Consider the following 17,379-nt stretch of genomic DNA (forward strand, 5'->3'; position numbering starts at 1 on the left):
AAAAACATTTAGGAAGTTATGGCCATAACGGAGGCTCTAGGGAGATTAAAGCCCAGACCAGGAGTTGAAAACAGTGGGATTCAAAGAAAGGGAAAGGTGCTCATGGCATCATGGGGGAGGTACCACCAATCCAGGTACTAGAACTGGGAGGGGGGACAACCAGCCTTGACACCCCCAACTCCCCAGACAACTGTTCCGCCCCCAGGGCCCCCCCAGTCTGTGCAATTTCAGGAGCACAGAGATCACAGGCCCACCTCGAGGAAGAGAGGGTGCCTGAGCTGGTGCCTGCTATAGGAGAGGGGCGAGGGGCGAGGGGCGAGAGGCGAGAGGCGAGAGGGGAAGGAGGGAAACACTGAGAGAGAGGGCGTGAGAGAAGACGATATTGGAGAGAAAGCAGTTGGAGTTTTGAGGAAGATTAGTCTGGTGGCCGTTTTTCTGAGGACCACATCTGTTTAAAAGGCCTGGAACTCACTTTCGGTAACATCCACTTGCCAGTTTGCTTACACACCCCTGACCCTTTTTCATGCCAGAACATGCTCGCTGAGCAAAAATCATACAAATACCATATGATTTCACGTCTATGTGGAATCTGAAAAAAAAGATGGACTTGTAGAAACAGAGTAGAAAAGTGGCTGCCAGAAGCTGGGGTGTGGGGAAATACACAGAGGTTGGTATAAAGGTATAAACTTTCAGCTATAAGATGAACAAGGCCTGAGAATCTAATGCATAACGTGGCGACTACAGCTGATAACACTGTCTTCTATAATTGAAACTTGCTAATTGGAGAACTTAAATGTTCACACACACACACACACACACACACACACACACACACACACACACACACACACGGTAACCCTGAGGGCTCTGAAGATGAGCCCTCAGGGTTTGTAACTCGTGGGGCTGCTGAGAGCAAGGGTCCCCTCAAGTCCACCCCCGCGGGCCCCAGGATCGTGGGGTCAGTGCCGCCGCACGCTCTTCCCGAGCGAGCCTGGGTGAGGCTGTGCTCTGGAGTCTGCAGGAGGCGAGGCAGCGACAACACGCCCAATCCGGAAAGGGGTGGGAACGCCTTTAGAAACCACTGTTGCAACTCCACTTACGTTATTGACAATGGTCCCATCTGCTCCGGCTTCCAGTAGGATTTTAACCACCTTCTTGTGATTTAGGGCAGCAGCAATATGAAGTGCTGTGTCTCCAGCCTGAAATTAATCAGAAGAAAGCCCACTAAACCCCATCGGATCGTGGCCCACGGGCCTCTGGCTTTTTATTCCATGGCCTGGCGGTGGCTTTTCAAAGTCAAACTAAAATCTGTCTTAGACTGACCTTGGCTAAAGTGTTATGTGGTTCTATTATTATTTTTAACTCATACTTCATTTTTTATTTTTAAAATATATTTTATTGAAGTATAGCTGATGTACAATGCTGTAATTTCTACTGTACAGCAAAATGATTCAGTTTTATAAATATATATATATTTTTTCATGTTCCTTTCCATTATGGTTTATCACAGGATATTGAATATCGTTCCCTGTGCTATACAGTAGGACCTTGTTGTTTAAATGTGGTTCTTTTGAAAGAGATCTTGGAACTGAATGAACTTATGCACGAATACCACATTCCCTTCTGAATGGAGATGCCAGAAATCACAGGACAGGATTAAATGCAGGGGGCAAAGTCATGCTGGGCCTGGGTTGTTGGGAATGCTGGGACCTGACCTGAAGGCAGGATCACAGGCAGGTAGCCAGGAGCTCTGGACCCTGTCCCTCTGCCCAGGCAAGGGGTGGGCAGAGAACCCCTTGGTTTCTGAGTTAGAATGAGCAGAAGCTTCGAAGATGGCTACTTCCACAGGCCCTGGAGTAATATCCCAGCCCTGCAGCCATCCTCAGGGATGTGAAAGGGCCACCTGGAATCATCCTGCAGGCCAGGGTGTTTTCTGTTTGGGTGGAGTCACTGAGAATCAGTGTTCGCTTAACACCAGATGTTTTCAAACTCTTACCAAATAGCCTATAAGTTTGTTGTTGTTGTTTTTAACAAAAAAATATTTCAATCAACTGTGAAAGAAGGCTATGTCAAATGCAGCTTGGTGGGCCAGTTCCAAATGCAAACTGTTTTTAATTCCCAAACAGAATGACATAAATAAGCCAGACCAATACAGAAGTGAAATCATTCATTCGTTCCTGGCAGGTGAACAAGTAAAGCATGAAAATCCCGCCATCCCAAGGCCCTCCTTCCCTGGTAAGTAGTCGAAGAAAGTGTTCATTTCATTCCTGAGTCACCTAGTTGTGTTTTGAGGGACGCTCTGGAGCAGTGGTTCCCAGTCTCGCCTGCTCATTGGAATCAGCTGGGAAGCCTTAAAAACTATTGATGCCTGGGTCCCACACAGACACTGATTTAATTGGCCTGCAGTGTGGCTTGGGCATGATGAGTTCCCAAAGCTCGCAGGTGATTGAAATATACCACCCAGGTTGAGAAGCTGCACTGGTTGGTGAGGGCTGTTTGGGGGTAACCTGACGAACCCAGGATCCATGGGGAGGCTGTAGAATGACAGAAGTTAGCTATTTTATTAGGTCAGTGGTTCTCAATCCTGTCTGCACACTCAGGCCAGGAGCTTTTTAAAAATACCATTGCCTGGACCTCACCCCAAGATGTTCTGATCATTTACATTGGGGTGGGACTCAGGAATGGTATTTTTTAAATCCTCTGTTGATTCCAATATGTGGCCAGGGTCAGTAACCACCATTATAGGGTATTTTTAATCTGAATCACAATCTAATTTTTTTTTTTAATTTCAGATTTACGTACCCAAACTCAGAGAAGTCAAACAATGCATCACTTAGGTATAGGTATCAATAAATAACAACTTTTTAAAAATCCAAATAACTATGAAAATCACATTTCCACAGAACACTAATAACCACAGATTTCAAAACCCCAGTATATGGCGTAGATACCGATCAGGTGCCGAACTTTACAGAAAAGAGACTCCCTCAGCTCACATAAAGGTGGCAGTTCAGGTAAGAGAACTCAGGAGTCATGAGACACCTAATGGCCTTGCTTACTTACTAAGCCACTCTTACTTGTGGGTTTCCTTTTTAAAAATCACACTAAAAACAAAACCCACCCCAGGATCTCCAGAAAATGTTCACTACGCAAATGTGGCGATATGAACTGGAATTCTAAGGGCATGCTTTCTCCAGGAGGCCAGATAAACCAGGGCCACAGGATCTCCATGGCTCCTGCAAAGGCCAGCACTGGCCAAGACCCAGGCTGGGAAAGGACACTGCCCCCCAGCAGCCTCTGCTCCCGTCTGTGCTAACACACCTGCAGGTTAACCATGGGGAGGACACATGCACTGACCTGGTTCTTTTCATGGACAGAGCAGAAAGCACTGAGGAGGAGCTTAATGATGGACAAGTGATTATAGCGCGCAGCAACGTGCAAACAGGTGTCGCCTGCCTGCGGACAGAAATCAAACTCTAAGCATAGTCTGAGCAGTTACAAAACAGAGAAGATAAAAAGCAAATATCATTTAAAAGCTGGCAGACTAGCATATATTCTTTAGAAGGTAACAGCCTGAATTGTAAGCATCTCCTTTATCACAAACACTCACTCCACAACTCACAGCCCTTTTCTGTCTGCAGCCCTTTTTCCCCACCATGCAGGCTGTTTCGGGTTTCATACACTGGATGCCTGCTCCCCATGAGACCTTCGCAAGAGCTAAGGGAGGCTCTGCTTAGCTGGCATTTACTAAGACTCCGCTGACCCCAGCCTCTCCTACAACCCGAAGGCTCTGGAGTATCCTGATTAAGACCAACAGCACTGCTTTGGAAATGAGACTTTCCCATCACAGATCCATCGTGGCTGAAAGGACCAGGAGAGCAGGGTGAGCCGTTGGACTTTAAGATCGTGTACTCTGAAAAATTCAAGTGCATCCCATTTTAGTAGGACCCCAGTATCCCATGGGGAGCAATGTAGTCTAGGGAGCTGATGAGCAAGCAATCGCTGAGCATAAAACAGGGCATTCAGAAAAACTCGGGATCAGGACCTTCCTTAGTCCTGCCCCCAGAGAGAAAACAACAGAACTGGAGACAACGTGGTGACCTTCTGCAGTGCTCCCCTGACGTTTCCATTCAAGCTCTAGTTCTGTCTAGAGATGCTGGCCGTCAGCACAACCTTCTCCCCCCGGATTAAGAAGGAACCAAGCTCAAAGCTGAAGTTCAGAGCATTCTCAGAACCACTTTAGATGAGCCTGCCCCCAATCAGGGGGGCCCCAGCTAAAGCCATTTTTGAGAGAAGCCTCAGATTGTCTTGTCACGTGGCTGAGACACGGGCTTCATGAAGGAAACGCAGCTCCGTGGAGGGAGGAGGGATACCCACGGCACCTTTCAGCTCAGGCACCTCTAAGAACTACTGGCCCATCAGCTTATCCCAAGGATGCCTCAGTAATGGATTTGTAGACGCCGGGCGTGGAGCATCAGAAGGCCTCCCAGGCACAGCATCAACCAGTATTTGCTAAGAGTTTTCAGGAAGCCTCTGCCCGCAGAGACTTCCTGAAAACAATTAGCTTCATTCCTAGACACCTGCTGTACGCAATAAAACAGACCGTGAGGCTGAGGAGCAAGCGAGCAAGGATGGGAGAAAAGCAGGGTTTCCGAGTGTTGATTCCTCTTCCCATCCCCCTAAAGGACCCCTTAGCAATTAGCAAAAAATGAATACTTTCTCGGCAGTCCCCGAACCCTTTTTCCTGTCTACATGTGAATACTCTAGCATGCTTGCAGGGTTATTTTCCGAGGCGACATGAGAGCGCGCGAGGGAGGCCGGTTTTGTCCACCCACGTTATTTTTGAGGTCGGCGCGGGAGCCGCCCAGCAGGAGGACGCGCGTGCTCTGGGCGTGGCTATTCTGGCAGGCCAGGTGCAGAGCCGTGTTCCCCGCCTGGGAAGGAAGCAGACAGAAGGGAGCACACGTTAGCAACCCCTCCTCCGCGGGCCTGCACCGGGCAGGCCTTGCCGGGGGCCGAGACTTACCCACAGAAGACTCAAGGCTCACGTTCTCTGCTTCCTGATCGGTGGTCCCAGGGCTTCAGTGGCAAGAACACTTAATTGGGAATCCAAACGGGCAGAAGAGTCACATCGCTCATAGAAACCTTGGTTCCAAGTCCTGGCTCTGCCACTTAACTCGTTGCAAGCTACTGGGCAAGGCTCTTAATTGAATTCCTTACCTGTAAAATGGAGCGTGACTCCTACATGCCGAGGCTGTGAGGATTGATTCGGAGAGCCTAGGAGAGCACCTTCTTAATGGCAGAGTGCTGTGCAGGTGCACGAGGTTGTTCCTCTTAGCGACAAGAGGAACACGGAGGAGAGCTGTGTTAGGGTAGCTGTTGGTTGGCTACCCTACCAACAGACTCAGGAAGGCAAACAGGCCACAACTAACACTGCAGGCTAAAGGTTAACAGAATTTGCGAGCCTTTTTCAAATCTTGGGTTTTTCTTGAAACATCAAAATTTGAACTACGGACAAGGCCTCTACCCAACAGCCTATAATACAACTGCATCTGTCACTTCCCACACAGATAGAGACCCTCTTGCTTTTGGACTCTACCTTCAAGGTCAAAATGGCAACCAAAGGTCAGAATCATGTCCACAGCAACGTTGCAGAAAGAATTCGTGACAAGAAGAGAACTCTTTGAAACTATGGGAATAAGGCCTGCAAGGCTGCTGCTAACCCCCAGAAAAGCAACAAGAGAAACAGGCAACGTGATTTGGTGTCAGCCTGCAAGGACTCAGGAGATTAAATACATAAGCTCAATGTTTGTTCTGCTGAGCTTAAAAGCCGCGTCAGGCCTGCAGCTGCGGGCTCAGAGCTATCAGCCTGCCTGTTTAGGGCTTTTCCCTGGCCTGCTTTACTCCTCTCTGGATCACACAGCACTGTTCTGCCCATACTCAAGGATGGTTTATATTCCTTCCCCTTGAAAAGACGAACGAGTTTTTAAAAATAGAGGAAAACTGTGTGCTGCTGGGTCACTCACTCTCCTCTCACCACCTTAGCTCTAACCAGCCTGGGCAGAGACTTCCTTCCTCGCTGTTACCTCCAGGAACCTGGTGAGTTCTAAAGCCCGAGAGTTGCGGGAGCTCGTTGGTCATCAACCCGCGTCTGCAAGCTGGAATCACCTGGGGGGGGGGGGGGGGGGGGGCCCTTTAAACAGACCGGTGCGCAGGCGCAACTCTGATGGCCCCGCCCCAGGGGGTGGGGCCAGGCCGCTCGGGTGTAGGCGCTGAAAGGCCGGCATGCTGGGAAACCCCGCCCCCCGACTCAGGGCAAACCGGTACAGCTGGTCACCCCAGGCCTGGTCCTCAGGTGGGTTTGGTTTTCTCCCCTCTCCCCGTGTTTTTAAAGTTTCCTAGGAGATTTTAAAGCGCAGCCGGGTAGAGAACCACTGCTAGCTTCGTCCTCCAAAATGAAGGCTCTGCCCGTGTTTTAAACACTCCGCTCCCTGTGGCAAGGCTCAGGGCTCGGCTTGGTGTGATTCTCGGTGCACACAGAGAAGGTTGTCTCAAAGCTGCTGGCTTCGTGGGAGTCATTAAATGTGTTGAATAAATGACTGAAATAAAAGAAATCTGATGGCTGTAGAAATATGCCAAAATTTACTTTGCCAATTAAAAAAATCAATTATGCTGAAAAGCATTTGGATGAAGAAAATGAAAAGACATGGGTTAGAATACAGGTGGTGTTACATCTATACAATGGAACGTTACTCAGCAATAAAAAGGAATCTACTAATCATACACGAAACAATATAAAAGACTCTCAAAACCACTGTGCAAAGTGAAAGAAGTCAGGCGCAAAAGGCTGCAATGTCAAAACCTGAAATTAAAAAAAACTGTGACCTAGGTAGATATACATAGCAGGCATTTTCCCCACCCTGAGTAATGAGTACTGATCTCTCAGACGAGGGCTGCTATACTTTGCCGAGTAAGCACCTTTCTTACACAATGGAACATTATTCAGCCTTTAAAAAGAAAGAAATCCTGTCATTTGCGACAACATGGGTGAACCTAGGGCAATACACCAAGTGAAATAAGTTACAGAAAGACAAATACCGTATGATTTCACGTCTATGTGGAATCTGAAAAAAAGATGGACTCCTAGAAACAGAGAGTAGAAAAAACAGCTTCTGGCTGCCAGAAGCTGGGGTGTGGGGAAATACACAGAGGTTGGTAAAAAGGTATAAACTTTCAGCTATAAGATGAACAAGGCCTGAGGATCTAATGCATAACGTGGTGACTACAGCTGATAACACTGTCTTCTATAATTGAAACTTGATAATTGGAGAACTTAAATGTTCTCACACACACACAAAAGGTAAATATGTGAGGTGATCAATGTGTTCATTAACCCCTGGGAATTATCAAATCATCACGTTGTACACTTTGAATATCTTATGATTATATGTGTCGATTATACCTCAATAAAGCTGGGGGGAAAAAAAAAGAGAAGGACCTCTAGAGGCTTCCCCAAAGGCTGTGGCTGGTGCAGAATGGAAGTCCCTCTTATGGGATGGCACCTCACCTGTGCTTCCAACAGCCCCTGCTGCTTTATCTAGAGAGAGGATGCACGGCTTCCCACACAATACTTTTGGGGCCCTGCAGGGGACAGAAGGGAGTGTGGTGGAGACCCACCAGAGCTGGTTTACAGCCCTAATTGTGTCACAAACGAATCACATATCTTACAAAAGACTCTACTGGCTCCCCGCTTAGGCCTCCCTATGCATTAATTGGAAACCACCTACTTCGAGTTGGTATAATGTTCCAGAACATGTACCACCTGGAAGAAATGGAGAGCCACCAGCGTGCCGGGCAGTGAGCCAGGCATTATTGGAGGTGTTACGATGCAGGGCTTAGTGCTTTCCTCAAGCTTTCGGCCCCTGAGGGAACCATGAGAAACATTTCACCAGTCAACGCAGCACAGAGCTGTGTGCAGTCCAAGAGAGCCCTCTAAAAACCGCCCGATGAGCCTGCGGGGACTGGGCTGGAGGTCAGCGGGCGGAAAGGAACAGGGTACCCCTGAGGGCGGGGGCAGCGGGAGGGGACGGTGAGCCCACACCGCCGTGCAGGAGGTGCACGCCAAGCTCTCCCAGAGACAACAGCAACAGAGGCTGAGGCCACTCTGGGGAGGCCCCAGACAGCGCCGGGCTGAGGAGCTTTCCTGGGAAGTTTCTGAGCGGAGGGGCAGCAGGATGCAAAGGGATCAGGCAGATGGGTCAGTCTGCCGTGAGGCTTCTGAACTAGTCCAGGGACACACTGATAACGAGCACGGCAGGAGAGGGAGGGAGGAGAGGGGGGTGACAGAGGACAACGAGAGAGAGGAGAGGCTGCTGTCCTTTCCTGTCCCCGCAGGACAGGGCTGGCCCCCTAAACCTCACTCTCATAGACCAACGGGAAAGCAGGGAGAGCCGCAGCGCTCACAGGAGGCCGGAGCCCCAGGTGGGTCCTCCTGCTCCCCACGTGGACCCCGAGCATCGCGCCCGCCGAGGAGCTGCAAGCTTTCAATTCCCACCAGGTTCCGCGGCCCCGAGCCCTCGCTCTGCTCAGCGAGAGGAGGTGCCCGCCGGGAAGGCAGGCCGGGCTGTCCTCACCTGTGGCCGAGGGGACCTAGCACCTGCCGGGCCTCACCTTGTTCTTGGCAAGCACGTTGGCTCCCGCTTTAACGAGCAGCTTGGCAGACTGGCTGAAACCGTGCCAGGACGCTTCGTGCAGGGCCGTGTTCCCGTCCTGGAGAGCACACACAGGAGAAAGCACGTCAGCCGAGCCTGGTCCATCTCACTGTCGTCAACAGAGCACAGGGTACTTTAGGGCACAAGCAGGGGGCTTTCCCCGCCGGGGCTTCTCACCTGAACCACAGGACCCAGGCAGTGATTTGAGTGGTCAGTTTCTCCACTCTCCTAGAAATGGTATCTAACAAGTGCCATTCCAGATGCGTTCGAGATTTAGGATGTATTACAATGCATGACTTCAAGGATGTATTACAATGCATGACTTCAGGCATTAGGGCTTGAGTCTCTCCGGGAACCCAGGGTGAGAAAGGCTCCAGGGCCCATGCACAGCTCATGTGTAACAGAAAGTAGCATCAGGAGGTACGATGTCCCTTCCTCCCCACCTCTACCGCCCCTGAGGGCTCCTCTGCTCTGCTCCGGCCCCAGAGAGAACCCTGCAAAGGTCAGGCAAATGAAGAGTCCAGCTTCACAAGTTCCAGGGCCCCAAGGGTAGACAGGTAGATTCCACGGCTCCTTTTTCTTCCCCCAAATCTAATCTCTCCCAGTTTAATCCAAAAGCCTCAGGGCCCCGAACAAATGAGCAGGCACTGAGGACAGTGATCTACCTGTAAATAAGGTAAACGAGTGTCCTCAATAGATGGTTTTTCAATAGAAATCAACCCATTAAACATAGCTTGTATTTGCTTAACTTACTATTCAAAAAAGACACATTAAGTGCAATGAACTGCGTGGGGTGGGACCTGGGATTAGGGGTGAGGGGACGGGGGCACAGAGAGGAGAGATGGAAACACCCTCCCGGCTGTTCCAGGCCAGGCGCAGGGCCGTCAGCTGGGGGCAGTGCAGGGACAGTGTCCAACTGCGTCCAGGCTCTGGCTTAGGCATTCATTCAACACAGTAAGCCACGGGCCTGATATTGCTGACACCCACAGGGGAAGTCTAGGGTCTCGAGGGCTGTACCAAAGGCCAGGTGCTGGGAATGGTGGTGGCGGATATGTGGCCTGGAAGCAGGAAGCAGAAGGAAAAGTGAAGGGGGTCCCGGGTGGGAGCACTTCTGGGTGCTGGTAATGACCTCCTTCTTGATCTGGGGGCTCACACAGATGTGCTCAGGCAGTGCAAACTCACTGAGCTGCACACGTATTAGTTGTGCACCTTTCTGTATATGTATGTTACACTGTAATAAAAGGTTGTTTTAAAAAAGTGGACAGAGGCCAGATTGCACTTAATTGCAAAGTCCCATGTTTTAAGATGGTTTGACAATTTAAAAACACTGGATTAATATGTCATTGGGATTTTTTAAAGACTTGATTTTGCTTATTTTTTCTTCCAATGTAGTTTAAATAAATTAACTCACTCCATTATCTTAAAAAAAAAAAAAAAGGAAACAGAGAGGCTGGGGCACATCCCTTCCCCCACCCAGGCCTCCAAAGGTCACTAATTCTAGACTTGTTTTCTTCACCATTTATATTTACGTGGTTGCCCACTGCTGCCACAGAACAGAGGGATGAGTTTTTTAAAAATTCAATATCAGATACTCTTTCGGAGGAACCCTGGGCCGATTTCCTCACGTTAAGGCATGAGCGCCGACTCGGGAATGACAGCATCTCACGAGTTCGGCAGGTCCCAGAGCGGGTCCTCAGGCTGACCCGTCCCACCTCCCTCCTCACCTTGTCCTGTCGGTCCAGAGCACAGCCCTCCTGGATGAGCGCCGCGATGACCTCAGTGTTCCCCACCACCGTGGCCCGGTGCAAGGCGGTCTGATCGCCCTGCGGGTGGCGGGGAGACAAGGACAGCAGTCAGCTCTCTCCGGCCCCTCCCCACTCGCTCCCTCGCTCCTCCGCTCGACACAGGGACATCCCCATCACCGCGCGCCAGCTGGGCTTGGTGGGCTAGTTAGTAGACAGTGCATGCCGGCAAGAGTCATTCTGTTCACAAACTCAGCGGTAACCCTAAGCCAACTGCAGAACAGCCCAGGGCCACAGAGCCGACCTCTGGATGAGGGTCACCCCAGGGGATGGCGGTGTGACTGTCACATCTGTGAAGAGTGGGTCTGAGAGCTGGGCTGTGTGCTGTGCAATGGGACCAGCAATGCCTGCAATCTTTACTCCCTGCTGAGTCCTCCCGTTCCCCAGGGTCAGAGGACTCACTAGCCTGCTCTGTCAGCTAGCAGCACTCATGACCGGAGGGCGGGTGTACTTGCTGATTGACTGGCTCTGGCCTGGAGCAATGCAGGGGTTACGCTAGGACATCTGAGGACGCCAGGGACTCAAGCTGTCACTGAACAGCTCTAAGAAGCCTCTTCTGATGTTTCATGACAGCATCCTCGCTGATTTATGCTGCATATGACCCCTTTCTCTGTGATCAGATTCCTGGGATTGCCGACCTTCTTTTTCTCTGTCAGGGCGCCAAAGGGAACTTGACTCTTCCCCTAATTGCAGTTGAGAGAAGGACTAAAATCCCAGAGGTAAGACAGTCAAGTCTGTAACAAGAGAGTTCTGAAGTCTCGGAGGGCACATCTTATCTCTGACAGGCACTCAGGAAATCAAGTCCAGCCTGGGGCGCAGGCTTGAATGGGGAGATGGGTGAACAGTGTGGAAAACTCCTGGTGGGACGGAAGGGGCGTAAGGCAAGGGGGTCAGGAGATGTGCGTCGTGCACAGCCTTGGGAGACACCTGTCACCTCGCTGGACTTCAGGTTCTTCACCTGTGAAAGGAGGCAAGGTCCCTCCCTTCCCTTCTTGGGGGTCTATGATGTGGTTGGCAAGAGTTTTCTGGTGGAACACTGGAGGGGCAAAGGACATGCCCTGGGGCACTCCTGGTCCTTAGCCCAAGAGAGGAAAGGAGGACGATTAGAAGACAAAACACGAAGGTTTTTTAAAGAAGGATGCACTGCTACCTATAAATAGCCTTAATCAAATGCTGATTCTGCTTATATCCCTGGAACCTGTAACAATTGACAATGCACTTTAAAGGCACTTAATCCAAAAAAAAGTTCTGGAGATGGATGGTGGTGATGGTTGTATAACAATGTGAGTGTATTTAATGCCAATGAACTGTACACTTAAAAATGGTTAAAATGGTCAATTTTATGTTATGTATAGTTTATGACAATAAAAAAGCACTTAATCCTATTTAAAAACCAAATTCACATTCTTAAAATTTTTTTAAATCTCCCTTTAAAAATCCATGAGGGAAAAAAAAAAAAAAAAATCCATGAGGGGAGGGACTTCCCTAGTGGCGCAGTGGTTAAGAATCCACCTGCCAATGCAGGGGACATGGGTTCAATCCCTGGTCCGGGAACATCCCACACGCCACGGAACAATTAAGCCCGTGCGCCACAACTACTGAGCCTGCGCTCTAGAGCCCGCGAGCCACAACTACTGAGCCCGCATGCCACAACTACTGAGCCCGCATGCCACAACTACTGAAGCCCACGCACCTAGAGCCCGTGCTCCGCAATAAGAGAAGCTACCGCAATGAGAAGCCCGCACACCGCAACTAGAGAAAGCCAGCACACAACAACGAAGACCCAAAGCAGCCAAAACAAAAACAAAAAACAAAAAAAAACCATGAGGAGAAATGATTTTTATTTTCTTCCTTATACTTTTTAATACTTTCCAACATTTTACACATATAATTTCTAGCATCAGGAAAAACCGCTATTTATTAAAAGTCTAAGCTGTACCAATATACCAGGAAAGGGACTGTCCATGTCTCAGAAGCTTTTCTCACTGTTCATTCTGCAGTGATGGATCCGGACCTCCACTCTCCCATGACCATGATTCCATCCACTGTCCACTGTATTCTGTCACCAAACCCTCCCCTTGGCATCCTAAGCTATTATTCCCATTACAAATTAGCTTTAGCCTTGGTTTTCTTCTCACCCACCTTTCCAAGACCCCTTACTCAAAGAGGACCCTTTCTTTCTGAGTGCCATGCAGTCAAAAGCAGGATGTGGCCACTGGGTCAGTGTTTGCACAAGGTGTGCGAAGCCATTACACATCGTCTTCAACAACTTAGGAAGTGTTTCCAGATGAGGTGTACTTAGTAATCATGAAAAATTGCCCAGTCTTAACTTTTTAAAACTTTTATAAGAATCTCCAAGACTGCCTGTTTCCCTACAGCATGGTGATGGGTTTTCCCAAAACGGACCCCAAGTGCAATTTATTGTTACTGACCTGATAAGAAATGTGGTGCCCTGTTCTCAGCAACAAAAGTGAGGCTGCAGCCCCCTCCTTCAGGGTAAACACCGACTCAGTCAGATTTCTAATCATTAGAGGCCTTTTACTATTCCCACAAGCTGCCGGCATTCTAACTAGCACTCCTTGGCCCAATCAGAACAACGCTTTTATGTAACCAGATGTAACCATTCTGTGCGTGTTGTGCATAAAGTGTGGGTCGTGTCGGCCACTCCTGCTGCTAAGTCACGGCACAGTCTAACCTCAGCCTGGCTTCAAGTCAAATGCTTTATTGTGTTTCACGGGCTGCCACTAAATCATGAGTTGAGGCAGTTTGGAGCCAGAATGTCACCAGTATTTATTACTTGCTTTTAGCATGAATCTCCTGTACTTGCTTCCCTGGGGGTAGCATTCCTTTGTGAAACTCTAGCTCAATGCAAGAAGCTAAATCTCACTTCTAGTTCAGCCCTTAAAAGTCAGTTTCCGGAGGGACGAGCAAAACGCGCAAGGAGACCTGACGACCTGGGTGAGGCTATGGTGGGAACAAAGGGTCCTCAGGCACCTGGCACAGGTGTCTCCTGCGTGTCCCCTTTCCTGGCCCTGCCTGTCTCCAGGCCACAGCCTCCCCTCCATCTTCACACCCCTCAGTCACAAACCCGCTCAAAGCCAGGGTCCTTGCCTCAGGTGTCGGATATACACGGCTGTGAAGGCCAAAGCCAGCCTTTCCCCACCCTGAGTGGTCCTTGAGCAGGAGCGTTAGCTTTGCTCACACCAGGTGGGGTGGGTTTGGAGGACTGGGTGAGACACTTTCTCTGGTACATAAAAACCAGCCACCCTGAAGTTACCAAGGTGAGCATCACAGGCTGAGAGACGAAATACATAAGCCAAGGACCACCTCAGGCTCAGAGCTACTCTCTCCCAGAACACAACACAAGCAAACACCTGAGACCCTTGATTGAAACAGGGTCAATTACCTGTGAATCAACTCTTCCTCCTATAAAACTAAAACTTACTTTTGAAATATTTCCTCTTTGAAATATGACACAGAAAAGAACAAGATGTATCCTCACTACATACTTATAACAGACCCAAGCAGCAACTTTGACATAATCTTTATTTCTATATGATCTAAATATCAACCATGAAATTCTGAAACTTTGGAGGAAAAAAAAAAGCTAGGAAAAGTGTGGCACTCTCAGCAAAATTTACTCATTATTTATTCAGCGAATATTTATTAATCCTCTACTACGCTCCAAGCACCGTGGCAATTAATTCTCTCATTTTATTGATTAAAAAAACCAAGGCCCAGTGCAGTTCAGTGGATAACCAGCTAATTTGGGGTAGCATGGCTGGGGCAGAACTCAAATTGACAAGGCTTTTTGCACTCACCCTGAGCTGTTTACAACCTATGAAGTCAATTAACCTTAAGACAGGCCTTAAAAAAGATCAGGTGCTTCTGTGGGATGGGCTGCCTCTTTATGGCATCATCAAGCTAAGTGATTGAGCCCAGTGCCTTGGCAAATATAGGCACCTGAGAAGTATTTGTTGAGTGATTAACTACAAAGAAGCAGAAGGAAAACGCTGAAGCTGGAAACTTGAAGACCCAGCAATCTTGCAGTTTGGCACTTTGGTTTGGAACAGGCAAATCATGTTCCAAAGTGACTGCAACTGTCTGCAAAGTGCATGAACTGCCAGCTCTCCATTTTTCTAAGATGTCAGTGTTCCTTACTTTGGGATTTCAAAAGGTTTGCAACCACTGAGGTCTAGAACTTTGTTCTGAAATACTTTTAGTGTTCTCTCCTACACGGTGAAAAACAGTGAGCACAATGTGGGCAGATTCCAAAGCCAAGCTCATGGGAGAAACCCCAGTCATGCAAGGGTGGACCATGCCCCTCTTCAGGAGGAATCCCTCCCAGGTGCCACAGGCAGACATGTTGCAAGGAAGCTCAAGACAGGGTAGGTGCACAAAATAATTGCTGACCTCTTTTTCTCCCTCTGATCTTCCAGGGTTCTTCCTAGCCTTGCTTCTCTGGTTTTTCTTATTTTTCTCTTCCTTCATGCCTTTTACCATGGCCACGGGGTCCTGGACTATTTCTGAGGTGGGGGCCGTGTGATTGCTCATTGACCAATCAGAGATGGCCTTAGAGCTCCAATGAGAGTTGACAGGGTTGGCAGGAGGCAAGAGGGAACTTGCCCCTGGAGTTGCATATTCTAAAGAACTGGTTTCCACAGGTTCAAATTCATAATAATCCCACTCCAGGGCACTGGAGGTCATTCTTCAACTAATTCTCAGTCTTTACCATGACATAAAGCACAGTATCTGTAGAACACGAAGTTAGGAGTAAATTCTTCATAACATTAACCTTCTCTATTGCTACCCATCACCCAAGACAGGTAACTTCTGAAATGATTTTTTTCCAATACTTAATCTCCCACCAGCTTCTTTAAAGAACACTCATAAAGAGTTTTCTTCCTTGAATTCCTACATGAGTTTCAAGGCTGATCAACAAGCACAGTAAATGTATAGAAGACACACATGAACCATATTCTGGCAAATGCATTACTTCAGAACTAGTAGAGATCAATTCTACCTGCTCCATTCCCAGCTGTTTCTACACTGTTTTGTTGTTGTTGTTTGTTTTGTTTTGTTTTAAGCTACCTGGGAGAAGCAATGTATGCATCGTCTAGAGCAAGGGAAAGATAAAAAAAAAAAAAAAAAAAGATTTCAATAAGTGAAAGAGTTCCTCTCTAAAAGTAGAGCTGGCTTTCCTTCTGCTGCCATGTCCCCCTTTGGCTGCCCTGGCTCCTGACTATTTTACTTCCTATCTTGCCTGATATAAACAGCAGTAGTAGTTCTAGAAAGTCAGCATGGCTTTTGCTTCAGGAGAACACAGTGATACTTGCAGCTCAGGACCTGAGACAGGAGTGTTGGGTCAGGATGGGTTAGCATGTCTGGTACTGCAGCCTTGCCACCATGGCAAGCAAGGGCTTCAACTATGCAGAGAAAACCAGATGCAGTCTGACATATTTGCACCAAGCACTGAATGCCCTGTGTTTCCTGTGGTCAGAATCTCTTCTCTTTCCCTGTATTTTTGCTCCTGTCATGTAAGGATAAGATATAATCAGGTATGTTATGATGGCTACAGTGCAAGGAAAGAAAAAAGTATTGTGACCCAAGGTAGAAATCAACAGCTTAAAGCTAGATCAGCATCTTTTGAAAATAATATCCTTGATGACTCAATAGGTTCCAAATATAACCAGAAATTTATGAATGACACTGACAGCCTTCTGCCCGTGTATATTACATATTTGGTTATTTCTTTGTGAATGCTGTTCTTCTCAACTTGTGTGTTTGCCAAGTTTTAGGACATTACACAGAGACTCAAAGAAAACTCGAAACACTTTGGTAACCCACACCCTAGCCCACCTGAGGGTCTGAAATCTGATAACGTTCTGTAACCACAGAGATTACAGGTGAATCTGGAAGTGGTTTATAAATACTAACTCTCCAAGATTCTGTGTTCCTCACAAAAGTCCTTACTCCTTTGAGTCCTACTATACAAATTAGAGTTAGAAACAGAATTGAAAGTTTCTGAAAATAGCTTCCAATCAGATTATCATTAGGATATTTTCCTAATAGCTCACTGGACGGCAATTTACATAATCTTTTCTACATCCCCTTCTTAGAGAGTTCACCCCCTTCAAAGACCCAACAGGGCCACCCTATGCACTAGGTGACCCCATGCCAGCCACTGCTGATTTACTCAGGAATGGATTCTTGACTCCAAAAGAGCCAACTGGAATCTCTTTCTAGATCATTTGACTAAAGAAACTCAGAGACTGAGTTTCAATTATGGCAGAGCACCAGAGTGAACTCTTTCTGGAGGCCTCCTTTTTCTCAGATTCCGTGAGATCAGTGTGCTGTTGTTTCTTTAAATAGGTCCTTTTTAACTGAATGTATACAGAGTAAGAGAAATCAAGGCGAGAAAATAAAAAAATTAAGTTTTTAAGCCTCACCTTTTCTCCAGTTATAAGTTTGGTCAATGACACATTTCCAGCAAGCCTTGCCCATAACTCGTGCGTGTGTGTGTGTGTGTGTGTGTGTGTGTGTGTGTGTGTGTGTGGTGTGCTCCTTCAAACTGAGAAAGAACACAGACAAAATGCTCTTCGAGGCTCTGCAATTGAATAATACTAGACAGGAAATACTACTACTAGATAGGAACCATGATGGGAAAACCAGCTCACACTCCCAAACTCAACCTTGCTACTGAGAATGGGTCCCACAGCAGACCTTCAAGAGGAAGTTCTTCCCACCAAGATGAAGCTACAAAGTGCTGGAGAGCATCTCCTACTGCCCCCTCCCTCCCCTCATAGCTAGTTACATGTTGTGGGATTCTAGGCAGACAAGCCCCCTCGACAACCATGCCCCAATAG

At 48.1% G+C, this 17,379-nt stretch overlaps 1 protein-coding gene across 6 annotated transcripts in view; it reads right to left on the minus strand.

Annotated features, from left to right (window-relative positions):
• Positions 1–17,379, minus strand: part of ANKRD6 (ankyrin repeat domain 6) — a gene marked incomplete at its 3' end in the record, with an annotated part of 203,713 nt that overhangs the window by 30,381 nt on the left and 155,953 nt on the right. For 3 of the 6 annotated variants that reach the window (XM_082405932.1, XM_082405936.1, XM_082405934.1), the window contains exons 4-8: positions 10,436–10,534; positions 8,671–8,769; positions 4,836–4,934; positions 3,358–3,456; positions 1,101–1,199 (exon numbers count right to left, since the gene is read on the minus strand). In XM_082405932.1, the coding sequence (XP_082262058.1) occupies positions 1,101–1,199; positions 3,358–3,456; positions 4,836–4,934; positions 8,671–8,769; positions 10,436–10,534 (495 nt within the window). Of the gene's footprint in view, positions 1–1,100; positions 1,200–3,357; positions 3,457–4,835; positions 4,935–8,670; positions 8,770–10,435; positions 10,535–12,945; positions 14,906–14,926; positions 15,266–17,379 lie in introns of those variants that run through there. The other 3 variants (XM_082405933.1, XM_082405931.1, XM_082405935.1) reach the window with 2 other exon arrangements.

Source organism: Balaenoptera borealis (genome assembly GCF_965194805.1).
Source record: "Balaenoptera borealis genome assembly, chromosome: 9".
In the NCBI taxonomy this organism is placed as follows: Eukaryota; Metazoa; Chordata; class Mammalia; order Artiodactyla; family Balaenopteridae; genus Balaenoptera; species Balaenoptera borealis.